At 66.2% G+C, this 16,516-nt stretch overlaps 2 protein-coding genes across 17 annotated transcripts in view; both read left to right on the top strand.

Moving 5' to 3' along the window:
* MOV10L1 (Mov10 like RNA helicase 1) overlaps positions 1-1,406 on the top strand; it is a 61,766-nt gene extending 60,360 nt beyond the window's left edge. For all 11 annotated transcript variants that reach the window (XR_014845513.1, XM_085025271.1, XM_085025269.1 and 8 more), the window contains 2 exons: positions 628-765; positions 865-1,406. Coding sequence is in view for 10 of the 11 variants with exons in the window: in XM_085025271.1 (XP_084881397.1) it covers positions 628-765; positions 865-960 (234 nt within the window). In the remaining variant the exon portion in view is untranslated. The remainder of the gene's footprint in view (positions 1-627; positions 766-864) is intronic.
* Positions 1,407-5,060: 3,654 nt separating this feature from the next.
* PANX2 (pannexin 2) lies at positions 5,061-13,904 on the top strand. 6 transcript variants are annotated; one of them, XM_085025333.1, is made up of 4 exons: positions 5,322-5,532; positions 9,158-9,239; positions 10,789-12,228; positions 12,664-13,904. In XM_085025333.1, exons 2-4 carry the CDS (start codon positions 9,218-9,220, stop codon positions 13,005-13,007), a joined length of 1,806 nt encoding a protein of 601 aa, XP_084881459.1. In that variant the 5' UTR covers positions 5,322-5,532; positions 9,158-9,217; the 3' UTR covers positions 13,008-13,904. The 6 variants fall into 6 exon arrangements, with proteins under 6 accessions (XP_003126827.1, XP_084881459.1, XP_084881461.1 ...); XM_085025335.1 differs by lacking the exon at positions 5,322-5,532 and adding an exon at positions 8,850-8,988; XM_085025338.1 differs by lacking the exon at positions 5,322-5,532 and having other exon boundaries at positions 10,789-10,966; positions 11,040-12,228.
* Positions 13,905-16,516: the final 2,612 nt, after the last annotated feature.

The raw sequence follows: 16,516 nt of genomic DNA, 5'->3' as shown, positions 1-16,516 counted from the left end.
TGGCGTAGGCCAGCGGCTACAGCTCCGATTGAACCCCTAGCTTGGGAACCTCCATATGCTGTGGGAGCAGCCCAAGAAATGGCAAAAAGACAAAAAAAAAAAAAAAAAAAAAAAAAAGGCACTAGAGGGAAGCAAGCCGGGAAGCCGTAGTTAACAACGTTGCAGGAGGAAGGCAGGGCTGCGGCAGCGGCAGCGACAGGGCGCGCGGGGGAGGCAGATGCGGAAAGAAGCCTGAAAAGCGCCTTGATCAGCGTCGCCTGCTGGCCCAGCAGGTTAAGGACCCAGCATTGTCACTGCCGTGGCGCAGGTTCAGTCCCTGGCCTGGTGACTCCACGTGCCAAGGGCTGGGCTGAGAAAAATGACCCTGAGCGAATAGTGCGTATGTTACATGCAGAGAGATTAGGAAGTGCGCACAGGACAGCGCGCGGCCTCGCCTACAACCCCACACCTGGAATTGACCCCCGGGTGTTTGGAGGGTTCTCTTGGGTGTAGACACAGGGGAGTGAGGCCTGCCGCCCACCCTGCTGCTCTCATGGTCTTTAACCACCCAAGGAGTCTCCCACATGCTAACGTTTCACGTGTCACATGCCAAAAATGTTAAGATACTCATTTCTTTGTGTCTTTCAGGTAAGGTCAAACGAAGATAGATTTGAAGACGATAGATACTTTTTGGGATTTTTGTCCAACTCGAAAAGATTTAATGTCGCCATCACCAGACCCAAAGCCTTGCTGATCGTGCTCGGGAATCCTCACGTTCTCGTGCGGGTGAGCTGTGGGCTCCGGGGAGGGACCCGGCCGGGGCGAGATGGCAGGATGCTGCGTGGCGGGCCGAGTGTGAGGCCAGGCCTCTCTGTGTGTCAGCAGGACCCCTGTTTCGGTGCGTTGCTGGAGTACAGCATCACAAGCGGTGTTTACACGGGATGCAACCTGCCGCCAGAGCTGCAGGCCCTGCAGAAGTGAGCCCTTGGCCGCCTGCGGGAGGGGCTCCAGCCCCGCCCCGCCCCCACCGAGGGCCCCGCCTCCTGGCGGCAGCCGCCCCCCCTCCACCCAGTCCTGGGATGACATTTCGGGGCAGCGGCCCCCTTCCCGTGCCCCTCCTGGAACCACCCTGGCCCCCCCCACCTTTGGAGGCCACGGCTGTGGCCAAGTGTGCGGCTGCCCCTTCCTGCCAGCAGAGCCACTGTCTGCGGGAGCCGGAAGACGCCCCGGAGCCCCCACTGATGAAGGTCTGGGCGGGGCCCCTGCCAGCCTGCCTCGTCTTTCAGCCTTGGTCACAAGCACCGGGGCTCCTGGGTCTGACACCCGCTCATGCCGCTGTCAGCTCCGCACGCTGGCCGGTGCCCACCCTGCCCCTGGATGGTTACTGCAACCGTCACTACAATAAACATGGGTGTGGGCATCCTCAAGGCCTCAGGTCCCTGCCATTCCCTTGCCTTCCCCTCCTGGCACTTGAGCCACGTTCACTCCCCACACCAGCTGTGGGGAGCCCCTCGGGTGCTTTGTCTGAGACAGGCCGGCCGCCGGGGATGGGATCAGCGTCCTGCCCACCCCGTGTCCTGGTGCAGCAGTGCCGGGTCTGTGCCCCCACCTTTGGCAGCCATGGGCAGGGTCACAGGGACTTCCCCATGTGTCCCACAAACGTGGAAAGTGGGGGCGGGGGCAAGGAGATCGCGTCCACACCGAGGGCCCCCCAGAACCAGCTTCCGCCACCCCACTCCCAGGGCCTGCTCCTTTGTCAGCAGTGTCTCCCCAGCCCCCCAGGTGGGGAAGTTGAGGCCCTGGAGGTCCAGCTGGAGCCTCGCCTGAGGTTAGGGCTCCTAACTGCAGATGCACCACCGGTGGCTGTCGTGGGTCTGTTGGTGGGCGGAGGCTGGCCCCAGAAACAGGAGCTGGTGAGGACGGGAGAAAGTTCTGGTCTTGGCCACGTGCGTGGGGAGGTGGTCACCACCACAGGCCACAGCTGGTCTGCGGTGTGGGCAGGCGTCCCGGGCCAGGGGCACCTCAGCAGTGACCCAGAGGAGTGTCTGAAGGGGCAGGACTTGGGGTGCAGTCAGGGCTGAGGGCAGCCTGGCTGGGCAGGGACAGACAGGAGCGCTGCTGACCACAGGACAGAGGGGCACAGTCTGTGGGAGGCCAAACTGCCCAGACTGGCATCAACCCCCAGGGAGCAGCGGTCCCCACAGACAGGTGTGGCATGTGGAGGCGTTGCAGCTTTTGTACTTAGAGTGAAGCTTGGGGACTGTGCCCGGTCCCTCTCATCGTTGCAGTTCTTCCTTTTTTTTTTTTGTCTTTTTTTTTTTTTTTTTTTTTTTTTGCCATTTCTTGGGCCACTCCTGCAGCACATGGAGGTTCCCAGGCTAGGGGTCTAATCAGAGCTGTAGCCGCCTGCCTACGCCAGAGCCACAGCAACTCGGGATCCGAGCAGCATCTGCAACCTACGCCACAGCCCACGGCAATGCCGGCTCCTTAACCCACTAAGCAAGGGCAGGGATCAAACCCGTAACCTCATGGTTCCTAGTCGGATTCGTTAACCACTGCACCACAGCGAGAACTCCAGTTCTTCCTTTTTAAAGCTGCTCGTCCCCAGGACACTGTCAGTGCTGCCGATGTCACTTAGAGCAGTGAGAACGGCCTTTCTGTTGAAGCCAATGGGATCAGAACACCCTGCAGCTTGACACCCTTGTCCCTTAGAAAGGACCCCGGCAAGCTGTCCCTTCCCACCGTCCCCTCCCATGGGCTCACCCCCAAATGCACAGCGTGGTGGGCAGAGTCAGGGGCATGACGACTGGGCTGTACCCCCCCCAACCCTGCAGAGCCAGGGGACACCCCTGCCAGCGAAGGGCCCGCAGAAGTGACGCAGGGACGAGCAGACCAGCTGGCTGGCTCCACCTCCTCTGCCGGGTGCCTGGCTACCCTGGGACAGTGACTGCCAGTCCCCAGGGTAGGGGGTCGGACTGGGGCAGAGCTCCTAGCCCACATTCCAGCCAGGTGTGGGCGGAAGCGACCCTCTGCTGTTTGCTGCTGCTGAAAAGTGGACCTGTGGTTGCTGTGGCCTGGCCTGTTTTGTCCGGCACCCTCTGAGCTTCTCCCAGACAAACGACGTGCCACCCATCAAGGAGGCTGTCTGTCCTGACGCTAAAGACCGTAAGGCGGCACCTGGGAACGAGAGCTGCTTCCAGGGGGCTGGAACTGGTGGCGCACCGCTCAGCACAGGGCACAGACCCTGCGGGGTCTCACAGCTAAGTGTGGGTGTGAGCACGCTGTCCAGCCCTCGTGCTCAGGGCTGGAATGAGACCGGTGGGCGTCGCCTTCTTTCCTCCCCCTCGTCTCCATCGATGGGAGGGCTGACAAAACTGCATCTCGGCAGAGGTGAGGGTTAAAGGGTTTACCTGAGCAGAGCCACGCAGCCTTTTGAGAGCCTTCAGTGTGCCGAAAGCCACGTGTGTCGCTTTAAGACAGCCTCACCACTGCTGGTCTTTCCCCAGGGACAGGCTGGGCCAGCCCAGCACGAGGATCTGTGGGCGGCAGCCACCCCTGCCCAGGCCTTGTTGGGAGGGGGCAGGGCTCCGGCGCTCGGTGGGATTTGAGACCCTGTCCAGGGTGTCACCTCCCCACCCAGGCCCCTCTCAGGGTTGAGTATATAGCACTGCAGCAGGGGTGTGGGGCCACCCGCTGCACGGCTCCCTGTATTCAGGGCACTGGGCCCGCCAGCATCCGCTGCATCGCCCGCCAAGGCCTCAAGCCAACTCTGAGCATGTGGAGGCCAGTGGTGGTGGCCTGTGGTGGACTTGCCCACTGAAGCACACCCCAGAACAACCGCGACACGCCTGGGAAGTAACCTGAAGAACCAAGACGACGTCGTGGAGGAGGAACCGCAGCTCCTTTGCAGGGGCCAAGCTGCAATTGAGAGGGATGCTCCCGCCTGGCACGGGTCTCCGTCCTCCCCAGTCCTCCGGGTGTGCAGGGAACGTAGGCCCGGGGATACCTGAGTGCTCATGGGAGAGGCAGTGGCACTGGGCCTGCAAGGCTGTGGTTAGGAAAACCTGCAGCTCCGGGGGAAAGGCCAGAGCCGGGTCTGGAGGTGCCTGGGCTGTGTGGGTGGGAAAGGGAGGCAGCCCGAGGCCCTCCGTCAGTGAAAGGTACCCCGCGTCCTTTGGAAAAAAGCACAGAGACCCTTAAGCAAGGTTTTCTAAAGATTGAGTGTGACGCGCGCGGGGGGGGGGGGGGGGGGGGGGCTTCGTGCGGGACACCCCCCAGCGCCTCCGCCGCTGCCCCCGCCCCCGAAAGACATGGGGGATGAGCTCAGGGCAGTACTGAAAACGGGGATTCAAGGCAGGTGGTTGGAGGAACTCGAATAAAGTTGAAACTCCGGCTAAGGTTAGATGCAGAGACGGTGCCTGTGTATCTGGTTTCAGTGGGGTGAGGCCCTGCCAGGGGACAATAAAAAGCGGAAACCCGCAGCGGAGCCTTGCGGGTGGTGGCTGGGCTCTGCGCCTGAGACCTAACCTAGAAGTGTGCGCGGTGGCGCTTGAGGGGACGGCGGAATGGAGGGGCTGAAAGGAAGGTGGCGGGGCGCGGGCCCAGAAGCACCGGGACGCGACAGCTGGCACGGGCGGGCGCAGAGAAGGCTGTGGACCGAGGCGAGCGCACGGGGGGCTGGGGAGGAGATGCGGGGCTGCAAAGGCAGCGGGGCCGCAGGGGGACCCGGCCGCCGGCCGGGGTGGGGGGCACCCGGGGCGATGGCTGCAGGGGAGGGCCGGGGAGGAGACGCCCTGAGCCGGGAGGGGTGCAGTCCCCGTCTGCGTCCGCGACACCCGCGGCGGGTGGGGACCTCGGTGCCCACAGTGGCGGCCGGGCTTTGGTAGGGAGAGGAGAGGAACGTCGCGGGGCGGCTCCCGGACCCCGGGGCTGCGAGAGGCGGCCCGGGACACGCCGGCCCCCGCCGCGCCCGGGCCGAGGGGCGCTCGGCTCTGCCCCTCCCGCGTCCTCGGCCTTGTTCATTCATTGTATTGAAAGATTTTTTTTGCCGAGTCATCGCTCGCGCCGCAGCTGCGTGCTGGGGAGGGGGGGGGCGGAGCCACGCCGCCGGTTGCCGCAGGTAAACAGCCCCCTCCCCGCGGCGGGACCGCAGCCGCCGCCCGCCGCTCGGGGCGGGGGTCCCGCCGCCGCCCCCGCCGGAAGGACGCGCCAGGGCCGCGCCGGGGCTGCAGCCGAGGCGGGGGCGGCGGCCCCCGCACCCCCGCGCCGGCCCCGGCGGCCAGACCCCTGCCCCGGGGGCGGCGGCGGCGGCGCGCCCCGCGCCCCCCATGCACCAGCTCCTGGAGCAGTCCGCGGACATGGCGACGGCGCTGCTGGCCGGAGAGAAGCTGCGCGAGCTCATCCTGCCCGGCGCGCAGGACGACAGGGCGGGCGCGCTGGCCGCGCTGCTGCTGCAGCTCAAGCTGGAACTGCCCTTCGACCGCGTGGTCACCATCGGCACCGTGCTCGTCCCCATCCTGCTGGTCACCCTGGTCTTCACCAAGAACTTCGCAGGTGAGGCCGGGGGCGCGCGGGCCGCCCCGCCGGGGCCTGCAGCGGGGGCGGCGGCTCCCCGGACCCTCGCCGCTCCCCCCCGCCCGGTGCTGGCGTGTGTCGCGCGCGCGGGTCGCCGGGGCTGCCTCCCGGACCCTCCGCTCCGATTTTTTCTTTCTCCCCTGCGGTCCGCTCACACCAGGCGGCCCCATCCTGGACCCGGTGGGCCCATCCATAGAGGAGAGAGGCCACGAGGGGAGTGGGCAGCGTCGGGAGGGAGAGAGGAGGGGCCGGGGGACCAGGAAGGACGTTACAGGTGATGGGTGGTGCGTACGGCTGATAGATGACCTGAAGGATGGCTGAGCCTGGGAGCTGCTGGGCAGCGTCGTGGGGCCTGGCATGGGGTGAGGGGCCCTGAGAAGTGGGCTCTTCCGCTGCGCCGCGCGGGGAGCCTGGCAGGGTCCAGGGCAGAGGCCGTGAGGCAGGCAGGACCTGGAGCACATCAGGCGGCGGCGGGCACTCGAGCCTCCGACTGAAGCTTGTGCGGGTAGAAGAGAGATCTGGACAAGGGCAGCGCCAGAGCGGCTGAGCCTCGTGTCGGCAGACACCCTGCTGATGGGGTTCAGGGCGTTTGGGGCACACGAGGGCGTCCTCAGGAGACGCGGCCCCAGGTGAGGTGGGAAGGAGAAGGGAGCCCCCCAAGGGTGGGGGTGGGACAGGTGCGGTGGGCACCCCCACCCAGGGTCCGGCTGGCAAGGGGTCTCAGGGTCCAGATGTCCAGGGCGGTCCCTCTGCGGCCCATCCGTGTGCCTGGGACCCGGACTCACCTTCCTGGGATTCCTGTGACCTGGGCTGCCAGACCTGAAGGTGGACGTTGTCCAGGCTGCCTCCCTCGTGCCACTCCCAGGCTGGGGGCACACGGGGGCCTGGGGAGTAGGGTGTACACAGCCGTGTCTGTGTCCTGGGGCGGCCGTAACAGACGAGCACAGACAGGTGGCTCAAAACAACCAAACCGGATCCTCTCGCAGCGCTGAGGCCTGAGGCGCAGAGCCCCAGTCCAGACGTGGGCAGGGCCACGCCCCCAGGGCTCCCGCCCTGGGGGCCCCAAAGCTGTGGGCTTTCCATGGCTTCATTGTACCATGGCACCCAATCTCTGCCCCCATATCCACACCTTGTCCCAGGACTCTGTCCACACTTCGCTGGTTTCGAGAGCCCGCCTGTCATCGGGTCCGCCCGATCCAGTTGACCTCGTCTCCCCTTGATCACATCTGCAAAGGTTCTTCCCAAACAAGGTCACGTCCCCAGGTAGCAGGGCTTGGGACTTGAGGGGACCACAAGCCCCCACACTCTGGGTGTGCAGTCACTCTGCCTCCTGATGTTGTGCCCTGAACCAGCTCACCCCGTGTGGGGCTGCCCCCAGCACCCTCTGTGCCCCCCAGGCTGGGCCACCAGAGTTCCCCCATGTGCCCTTCATCCCTGCCCCCAGCAGTGCCCTTGGCCTCCCCACATGACCCACCCCTCTGGCCCCACCTGTGTTTGGGGACGGGCGTGTGACCACGCTGGTCAGGAGGGGCCGATGCCTCTCTGTGTGGCAGGCAGGTCTTCTGGGCGGTGGCAGGTGGTGGTGGTGCCTGCCACCCAGCACCCTGGGGCCCAAACCCCACTGCCAAGAAGTGTGTCTGGTGGGCGGGCCCGAGTTTGCCCCAAGGAAATCTTGTTCCAGGTCACAGAACAAATGGGGTGGCAGGGGTTTCCCGGTTCAGCCGCCACCCCGCACCCGCCTCTGCTCCCCTCAGTGGGAGTGGTGTGGCTGCTGCCCTGGCCCTCCCAGGACAGTGCCCATCTGCCTGGCGCTCCTCAGAGTCTCAGGCACCCTCACTTAGGACTTGGAAGGGTCCCCAGGCCCCTTCTCCATACTCGAGGAGAGGAGGGGCCTGGCAGGTGGAGACCCAGGGATAGGCACGTGCTGGCCAGGGTTCGAGGAGCCAGCTGGGTGGCACTGGCCTTCTAGCCCGGGACCTTCCTGAACGCCAGGGCTGTGCGTATTCCCAGGCTGGAGGGTGGCAGATGGCGGGAAGTCCCCCCACTGCTCAGTAGACACCCCACCGTGTCACCCCGCTTCCTGGTGGACCCAGGAGTCAGGTGCGCGGCTGAGACAGGACGGGCGAGAGCTGAAGGGGGACCCGGCTCTGTGGGCGTTCCACGGGCCCTGGGCTTTTTCCTCGAACAGATCGAGGCCCAGCTCACCATGTGGCGCTTCGCAGAGACCCTGCCTTCTGACAGTCCGAAGGTGCGTGACAGCCCTGCGCTGAGCAAGTCTCTTGGTGCCAGTTTTCCAACAGCATCTGCTTGGTTTGTGCTTCTGTGTCACATTTTGGTGATTCTCACAAGATTTCAGGCTGTTCCATTGTCACCGTAGTCGCCCCGGGGCGCTGTGGTCGGCGACCCTTGATGTGAATGTCGCCAAAGGATCGCGACTCCCTGAAGGCTGAGATGATGGGAGCGTGTTTTAGCAGGAAGAGGGTTTTTTGTTTGCTTTTCGGCCAAGCCTGCGGCATGTGAATGCACCCAGGCCAGGGACGGAACCTGCGCCACAACTGCCCTCAGAGCCACAGCAGTAGCAACACCTGATCCTAACCCGCGAGGGAGCTCCAGGAAAGTCTTTGGAGTTCAGGTCACACGTACGGTCTGAGTTAAGATGCGCGTACGTGCAGCGGGTAGACGTGTCCTACGGCAGAGCGTAAACGGTGTCTCTGCAGCCCTGGCAAAGAAAAACCCGCGTGTGGCTCGCCGGATGGTGACATTCGGTTTCCTGCCGTGGTCTGGAACCGAACCTGCAACCTTTCCCAGGGCGGCCTGCCTGGGCACGCCTCTCCGAGGTGCTCACCCAGCTCGGGATGGGCGGCCGTCTTGCCCTCCAAGGACCGAGGCTCCTGGGAGGCCCGGGGGTCTGCAGGGCAGGCAGCCGCGAGTCTGGGAGGGAACTGGGGTGCGTGCAGGGGCTGAGGGGACGCGGTCGAGAGCTGGGCTTGGCCTGGGGACCAGGAGCATCCCCTTGTTCTCCCCAGAGCCGGGGGTCCCAGGAGCACCCAGGGGTGAGGACCCTGGCCACAGTGTCCTCTCTTGGGACAGCCGGGGACAGCCAAGTCTGGCGTCCACACGGTGCCATCCTCTTAGGAAAGGTGCCCTTGCTGAGCGGGCTGGGTCTGCACGTCCCCACAGGACTCGTGCTGGCACCTTGGGTTTGCAGCTCAGGCCAGGACTTGCAACCGCAGCGCTTCGGTGCCAGGGCCACTGCACACGCGTGCGTCCCCAGGTACCTGCGTGACAAGTGCAGTCTCCGCTGAGCCGTCAAGGGCGCCATCTGCTTAGTGGGCCAGGAAAGGCCGTGACCATGGAGAAGGGCCCTCGGGGCCAGGGGGCCGCGTCCCTCGCTGCTCCCCACCCTACCCGACGGGCAGAGAGGTGGTGGCAGAGGTGAGAGGACTGGGGGCTGCGGGGGCCCTGCTTCCGTCCGCGGGCGGCCTGGCTCCTCTGCCTGCGGCATTCACACCGGGGGCCGGCCCCCTCACGCCTCAGCGCCGGGGAGGCCACCTGGTTCCCCTGGGGTCTGGGGACCTCTCCCCGCCCTGTCCTTTTCCCCCAGAGAAGAGCACCTGCCCTTCCTTGGCCCCGGGGTCGGCTGTGAGGACAAGAAGTGAATAAAATGCCATCTTCTCAACCACGAGGTGGGTCCCACACCTTCTCTGTGTTCTGAGCTCAGATCCGCGTGCTCAGGGACCTCGGGCTGTGGGGACCAGCCTTTCCTGACCCTCCCCGTCTGTGGCCAAGCCCCATCTCTCGTGTGCTTCGGCGGAGCCCACGTCGCATGTCCCCTCCTGCTTGCAAGGCCTCCGTGACTGGCCCATGCCCCCGCACCTGCACCCTGAGGAGCCCAAGGGCCTGCTGCCATGGCTGTGGCCCCCGCCACCTGAGGCCCTCCGTGAGCCCCCCTCGAGCCTCAGGACGGTGAGGGGCTGTCATCCTGCCGGCAGTGCCCTGGGGCTCCGTGCACAGAGGAGGCCGGGTGACCTCCGCGTGCTGGGCTGGAGCCACCTGCCATAGCCAGCCCCCTTGACCCCTTCGAGGCCCCCGCTGTGACCATCTGCCTCTCCCAGCGTCACAGGTGGGGCTTAGCATGGAGCAGGCCTTGGGATGGGAGGAGCCTGCCCAGACGGGCAGGTGGGCAGGCGGGCAGGCATGTTCATTCCTGCTGCTTCCTGGTCTCAGGTCCCCATGGGGTGAGAGGCTTAAGCTGGAGCAGAGGGAGCGTGGGCAGACACGCCCTGGGGCCGTCCTTTGGGTGAGCGGTCCAGGCCTATTGGTGGCTGTGGTCGGGCGGGGTGCAGTGCCCTCCGGTCAGTGGGACGGGGCCCTCTGGGTGAGGCCCGGCCACTCCAGCTTGCAGGGGCCACGAGCCCCGGGCTGCGGTGAGGAGGGTGGGAGCCTGGCCTGGCAGTGGGTGGCCCGGCCTTCGGGGTCCGTGAGGGTGGCTCCGAGTGGCCACGCTCTCCCGTCTGGAAAGCGTTCCAACGTGAGACCCAGCCGGCCGCCCGGCCCCGCAGGATCCTCTGCCCCGGTCTGTGCCCGTCCTTGTCCGGGAGGGAAGGCAGCGCGGGGACGGCCTTCCTTCCCCGTGTGGGAGGGACCCTCCTGTTCCTTCTCAGTGGCAGACACTTGGTCCTGGCGGTGAAGGGCACACTTCAGGCTCGCTGCCCCGCCCACCTGGCATCCCAGGTGCCCAGGCCTGCCCCGCGCCTCACCTCTCAAGGGCACGCAGGGCCACACTTGTTCTTCTTCAGTTGTGCCACCGTAACTGCCTCTGGCCAGGTGGGCCTTGTCCGTCCAGGACATGTGGCTCCTAAACGCGGAGCCTGGGGCAGCGCGAGGCCGCAGCTGGTCCGGCTTCGCCACTGGAGGAGGGACCCAGCCGAGTGGTGTGCGCGCCGCCCCCTCTGGGACGGGTTCCCCATGTGCACACGGAGGTCCCGTGGCCTTTGGAGAGGGGCTGAGTCTGGGCTGTCCCCTCCCAACTCACCTCCACCTGGCCACGGCTGTGGGCGAGGGGAGGGGCCCCCAGGGCGAGACCCCCACACACACATGGCCAAGGTGGAGGGCAGCCCCCCCCCCCGCCCCTGTCGGAGGGTTTCTAGTTAAAGAAGAGCAGTCCCTGTGCGGGCAGCTGAGTGGCAGGCAGGCAGTGCTGCCCGCCCAGCGCCCTCTCCTCTCTGCCCCCAGAGGAGCCCATTTACTGCTACACGCCGCACAACTTCACCCGCGACCAGGCGCTGTACGCCCGTGGCTACTGCTGGACGGAGCTGCGGGACGCGCTGCCCGGCGTGGACGCCAGCCTGTGGCCGTCGCTGTTTGAGCACAAGCTGCTGCCCTACTCGCTGCTGGCCTTCGCGGCCATCATGTACGTGCCCGCCCTGGGCTGGGAGTTCCTGGCGTCCACGCGCCTCACCTCCGAGCTCAACTTCCTGCTGCAGGAAATCGACAACTGCTACCACCGGGCGGCCGAGGGCCGCGCGCCCAAGATCGAGAAGCAGATCCAGTCCAAGGGGCCCGGCATCACGGAGCGCGAGCGGCGCGAGATCATCGAGAATGCCGAGAAGGAGAAGAGCCCCGAGCAGAACCTGTTCGAGAAGTACCTGGAGCGCCGCGGCCGCAGCAACTTCCTGGCCAAGCTCTACCTGGCGCGGCACCTGCTCATCCTGCTGCTCAGCGTGGCGCCCATCTCCTACCTGTGCACCTACTACGCCACCCAGAAGCAGAACGAGTTCACCTGCGCGCTGGGCGCGGCCCCGGGCGGCGGGGGCCCGGCGGTGCGCGTCAGCTGCAAGCTGCCCTCCGTGCAGCTGCAGCGCATCGTGGCGGGGGTGGACATCGTGCTGCTCTGCTCCATGAACCTCATCATCCTCGTCAACCTCATCCACCTCTTCATCTTCCGCAAGAGCAACTTCATCTTCGACAAGCTGCACAAGGTGGGCATCAAGACGCGGCGGCAGTGGCGCCGCTCCCAGTTCTGCGACATCAACATCCTGGCCATGTTCTGCAACGAGAACCGCGACCACATCAAGTCGCTCAACCGCCTGGACTTCATCACCAACGAGAGCGACCTCATGTACGACAACGTGGTGCGGCAGCTGCTGGCCGCGCTCGCGCAGTCCAACCACGACGCCACGCCCACGGTGCGCGACGCGGGCGTGCAGACCGCGGACCCCAGCGCCGAGCCCGCCGAGCCCGCCGGCGCGGCCGAGCCGCCCGTGGTCAAGCGGCCGCGCAGGAAGATGAAGTGGATCCCCACCAGCAACGCGCTGCCGCAGCCCTTCAAGGAGCCGCTGGCCATCATGCGCGTGGAGAACAGCAAGGCCGAGAAGCCCAAGCCCGTGCGCCGCAAGACGGCCACGGACACGCTGATCGCGCCGCTGCTGGACGCGGGCGCGCGCGCCGCGCACCACTACAAGGGCGGCGGCGGTGGCGGCGACGCGGGGCCGGCCCCGGACAAGAAGCACGCGCGCCACTTCTCCCTGGACGTGCACCCTTACATCCTGGGCACCAAGAAGACCAAGGCCGAGGCCATGCCTGCCGCCCTGCCCACCTCCCGCAGCCAGGAGGCGGGCTTCCTGTCCCAGGCAGAGGAGTGCGGGCTGGGCCTGACCGCCGCACCTACCGCAGGTAGGGGCTGGTTGGGGCTGGGGGGCAGAGGGCCCCAGGGAAGCGAGGGCCCACGCCCACCCCCCTCCCCCCACCCCCTCCCCAGCGCGCCGCTGGGGACCCGTGAAAGAGGTTGAGGATTGAGCCAGCGGATGGAGGCAGGGGACGGGTGGGCAGGTGAGCCCACTGCAGGGCTGAGTGCAGGCAAGACCCTCGAGGGCCCTGTGAGGCAGACCAGGAGAAGGTGAAGGCGGGGTCAGGGGCTGGCAGGGCCCAGCACCTTGAGAAGGTTCTGGATTGGGTGCTGCTGCTCCTGGGGCAGCAACAGTGGGGCGGCTCGGTCAGGAGGCTGTGAGCAGGTGCTTGGGAGCCCTGAGGCCCCTGCTGCCAGGTGGGGGCGGGGGGCAGGGTGGAGCGGGGCCTGCAGGGGCTCTGTGTTCTCTGGGCTGTTTGCAGATGCTCCGCTCCCAGAGGAGGAAGTCCTGTACCCAGCAGAGCCAGCCCGGGCCTCGCTTCCCTCCGGGGGCCCGTTTCACGTCTGCTCGCCCCCCGCAGCCCCCGCTCCGGCCCCGCTGTCGCCAGCCAGCCTGGGCAAGGCTGACCCCCTCGCCATCCTGAGCCGCAACGCCACCCACCCACTGCTGCACATCAGCACTCTGTACGAGGCCCGGGAGGAGGAGGACGGGCCCCCCCGGGCCCCCGCGGACGTGGGCAGCCTCATTGCCATCCCGCCCCCGCAGCAGATCCTCATCGCCACCTTCGACGAGCCGAGGACAGTAGTGAGTACCGTGGAGTTCTGAGGGGCAGGGCCGCCCGGCCGCCCCAGGCCCTCTGCATGACCGTGGTGCGCCCGCCACTGACCCCAGCCCCGCGTGGATGCGGCCTCCGCTTTGCCCGGCACTGCCCGCTGCCCCCCAGCCTCCTGTCCGCTTGCCTCGGGGCTCAGCACCTCTCCCATCCGGCCCCCAGGTGGCATCGTCGGGGCGCTGGCTGGGCCAGGGGCTGGCCGTGACCCCAGGGGGGGCCCCGGCCGGAAAGGCCCGGAGCCGCCCTCGCCCCCTGCACCAGGCGCTCGGCTGAGATGAAGAATTTATTTTTTTAGTCGATTTTGTCTTGGGCCTGGGCGGTGGCAGGACAACTCAGGAGGGAGCTGGCAGCGGCGGTGGGGGCACCTCCGGGGCTCAACCCTGCAGGGCCCGGCAGCCCCTGATGGGAGGGGCTGGGGTCCGTGCTCCAGTCCGAGAGCAACGTGCACTTTCTCCGCGTACCCAACAAACCCGTACCTTATTTTACTGTGGTTACTGTAACCAGCGAGTCTGTTTATTATCAGGAGGCTTGGGACACACTTAAAACAAAGGATGGTGTGTGCGTGAGTGTGCGAGTGTGTGTGCAAGAGGGCGAGGGCGCCAGCGTGCCAGTGGATGTGTGTGTGATCCTGGAAGCGTGCGAGCATGGGCGCGAGCGGGCGCAGGAGAGGCTGGGCGTGGGTGCCGGCGCGCCGGCGAGGGAAGGACTCCAACGCAATAACCATGCCCCCTCCAGGCCTCCAGCCCCCTGGCTCGGCCGGCGTCCACCAGGCTTCCATGGGGGCCCAGGGCCGGTGATGGGCGGGGCTGTCCCTATTACCTCAGCCACGGCGACGACGTGACAGTATTATCAAGGTAGCACCGAGCATATCAATAAATATTATTCTGATACCCCTGCGTCCCGAGTGGTCCATCCTGCACGGCGTGGGGTGCTGGGGATCGGCAGGGCCTGGGAGGCGGCCCCGCCCTCCGGTCATCCCCAGCCGGGCAAGAGCACATTGTCGCTCGGAACGGGCGTATCCGGCATCCCGGGCTGCCAGGGGGCTGCAGTGGGCCTCTCAGGAAGCCGTCCGCCGTCTAAGGCCTGGGGGCGGGAGCGCCCAGGTCCATGGGGGGCAGCAAGATCAGGCGGGACTCGGGAGGGTTGCCCAGGAGAGGCGCCCTTGATGCCGTCTGGCGGTGCTCGTGCCACTGGGATGGAGGGCAGGGCGCCTGCCTCACCAGGCCCAGGACGCAGGCGGGGCTGAGGCTGGTCCCAGGGCTTCACCAAGGAGTCACACACCTGCAGGTCGTGGCGGGGGACCCCGAGAGTCTGAACAGAGGCTCCTGGGAGGCAGGTGGCTGGGGCGGGTGGGGTGCAGGCCTCAATGGCGGGTGCTTTGCAGGAATCAGAGCGTGACCTCCTGACCGGCATGGCCTCCTCCAAGCCCCTCCGCAGGCCTCCGTGGAGCAACCCGGCTCGATGGGCTGGGCTTCCCGAGAATGGGGACAATCCATCGATCTGTGTTTTGGGTGTCTTTTTTTTTTTAATTTTTTTAGGGTCACACCTGTGTCGTATGGAGGTTCCCAGACTAGGGGTCGAGTCGGAGCTGCAGCTGCCAGCCTACACCACAGCCACAACATGGGATCCTTAACCCACTGAGCGAGGCTAAGGATCGAACCCACGTCCTCATGGATACTCGTCTGATTCATTACCACTGAGCCACAATGGGGACTCACCGATGTGGTTTTTTTTCTCATCACTCGGGCGTGGTGAGGCCGCCAGAGCAGAGAGGAGGGGGCTCGCCCCACCTAGGGCCTCACGGGGAGGCGCCCCAGGCAGTCACCGGGCCAGGAGAGGGAACCCCTGGTTTCTGCAGGGTGAGCAGCTACAGGACTGGCCTGCGTGCTTGACCTCGGTGAGCTCAGGGCAGGGGCGTGGCCCTAGTTGTCAGGCGCCTGGCCTGGGTCAGAAGGACTTGGAGAAGGAGCCCCCAAGGACACAGTACCCAGGGGTGGGGGGGCGGTCAGGGGCTCTGGACGAGAGCCCTCTTGGTCCCATGCAAGCAAGCAGCTCCGTTATGCCGGCGAGCCGGGCACCGGGGCCAAGATGACCCTGCTGGCAGGGTGACAGTACCCACCCGGGGACCCGTCTTGCTGGCCTCAGGCAGCAGCATTTGCCAGGTCCCCCTGCCATACCCTAAGTGGGGCTGGAGTCCAGCCCGGCGGTCCCACCCTGACCCAGGCACATGCTGTGGTTCTGCCCAGAGTAGAGATGACCCTGAGCCATGTAGGGACGAGGCTCCACCCTGTGCGGTGAGGCCTCAAGGCCATGGGAGTTCCACAGGCACAGGTCCAGGCAACGCTGGGCACAGCAGCCACAGCGCGCCCCCCCACCCCCCGTGTCTTCACTGAGACTGCTCTGCTCAGCCCTGTCCCCTGAGCCAAGGCCTGGCAGGACATTTCAGACCCAGTCTCATCCAGAGGCCTGCTCCTTGGAGCAAACACGTGGCCTCTGGGGTGTGAACTGGCCCGTGGCCTTGGCTTGCTGGGAAAGAAGGGGCCGAGTCAGTGTCCCACAGACGCATCCATCTCCCCGCAGGTGCCATGGGACGTTCCTTTGACACCCCCCCCCCCCAATCTGCTTGCTCCTTCCCTGCACCTTTCCCAAGAGGAGGGGCTCCCAGAGAACTGGGACCCCACCCGTCAGCTGAGGCTGCAATCCAGGCTTCTGGTCCTCACACAAGCCCCACCTGGGCTTCTCAACCCGTCTGTCGCTAGGTCCCTGGCAATCGCGCACAGCCGCTCTCCTGTGTGAATGGCCAAGGAGGGCAGGAGGGCAGAATCGACCTGAGCTGGCACACAGGAACTGGACAGAGGCCTGGGCCAAGGGCCTGGCTGCTCGACTTCAGCCCAAAGCCGTTTAGATAACAGATCACAGCCCAGCCTGTGGGCGGGAGCGGGAGCCCGCCCGGCACGAGTGAACGGGGGCGGGGGCCTCTATGGCCCACGGCAGCCCGCCCGCAGGAGGTCCACCGCCAGACTGAGAACCCGCCCAGGACCTGCACGGGTCACCAGGTCTGGGCCAGACGCCCCCTTCCTGGAACCAGCTCTGACCGCAGGTGGGCTGACCTCAAAGGCCAAACCAGGCACCGGCTGGACAGGCTGTCCTGAGGGCCCCCACCTCCCACAAACCGCGGACCCTGCCCCTTCCCCGGCCCCCTCTCCCCCGGCCGCCCCCGCCCACGTCTCCCCGGGCCCCAGCCGCCAGGCCGAGGGGTGCTCGAGGTGGCCACATGGTCGCCGTTGGGGACCCGAACGCTGCTCCTCGCTGGCACCATCACCGCTTTTTTGAGTAGTTTTGACGGTTCTGTATCAGAGCAGGCAAAGCCACCCCGAGGACGCTTTTTTTTACTAACTGGGGGCTGCGGCCAGAGAATTTTAGGGCGCGTCTCAACTCGGGTGGCAGACCTGAGACTCGAACCTGTGCCGCGTAGCCGACACAGGAGTCCTCGGATCAAGGC

This window comes from Sus scrofa, chromosome 5, assembly GCF_054392235.1.
Source record: "Sus scrofa isolate SSC_HxYL_T2T_F1_AM1 chromosome 5, Sscrofa_HxYL_maternal_Yorkshire_Landrace_v2.0, whole genome shotgun sequence".
Taxonomy (NCBI): domain Eukaryota; kingdom Metazoa; phylum Chordata; class Mammalia; order Artiodactyla; family Suidae; genus Sus; species Sus scrofa.
Note: the sequence above shows the minus strand (reverse complement) of the source record. Positions and strands in the feature narration are given on the sequence as shown.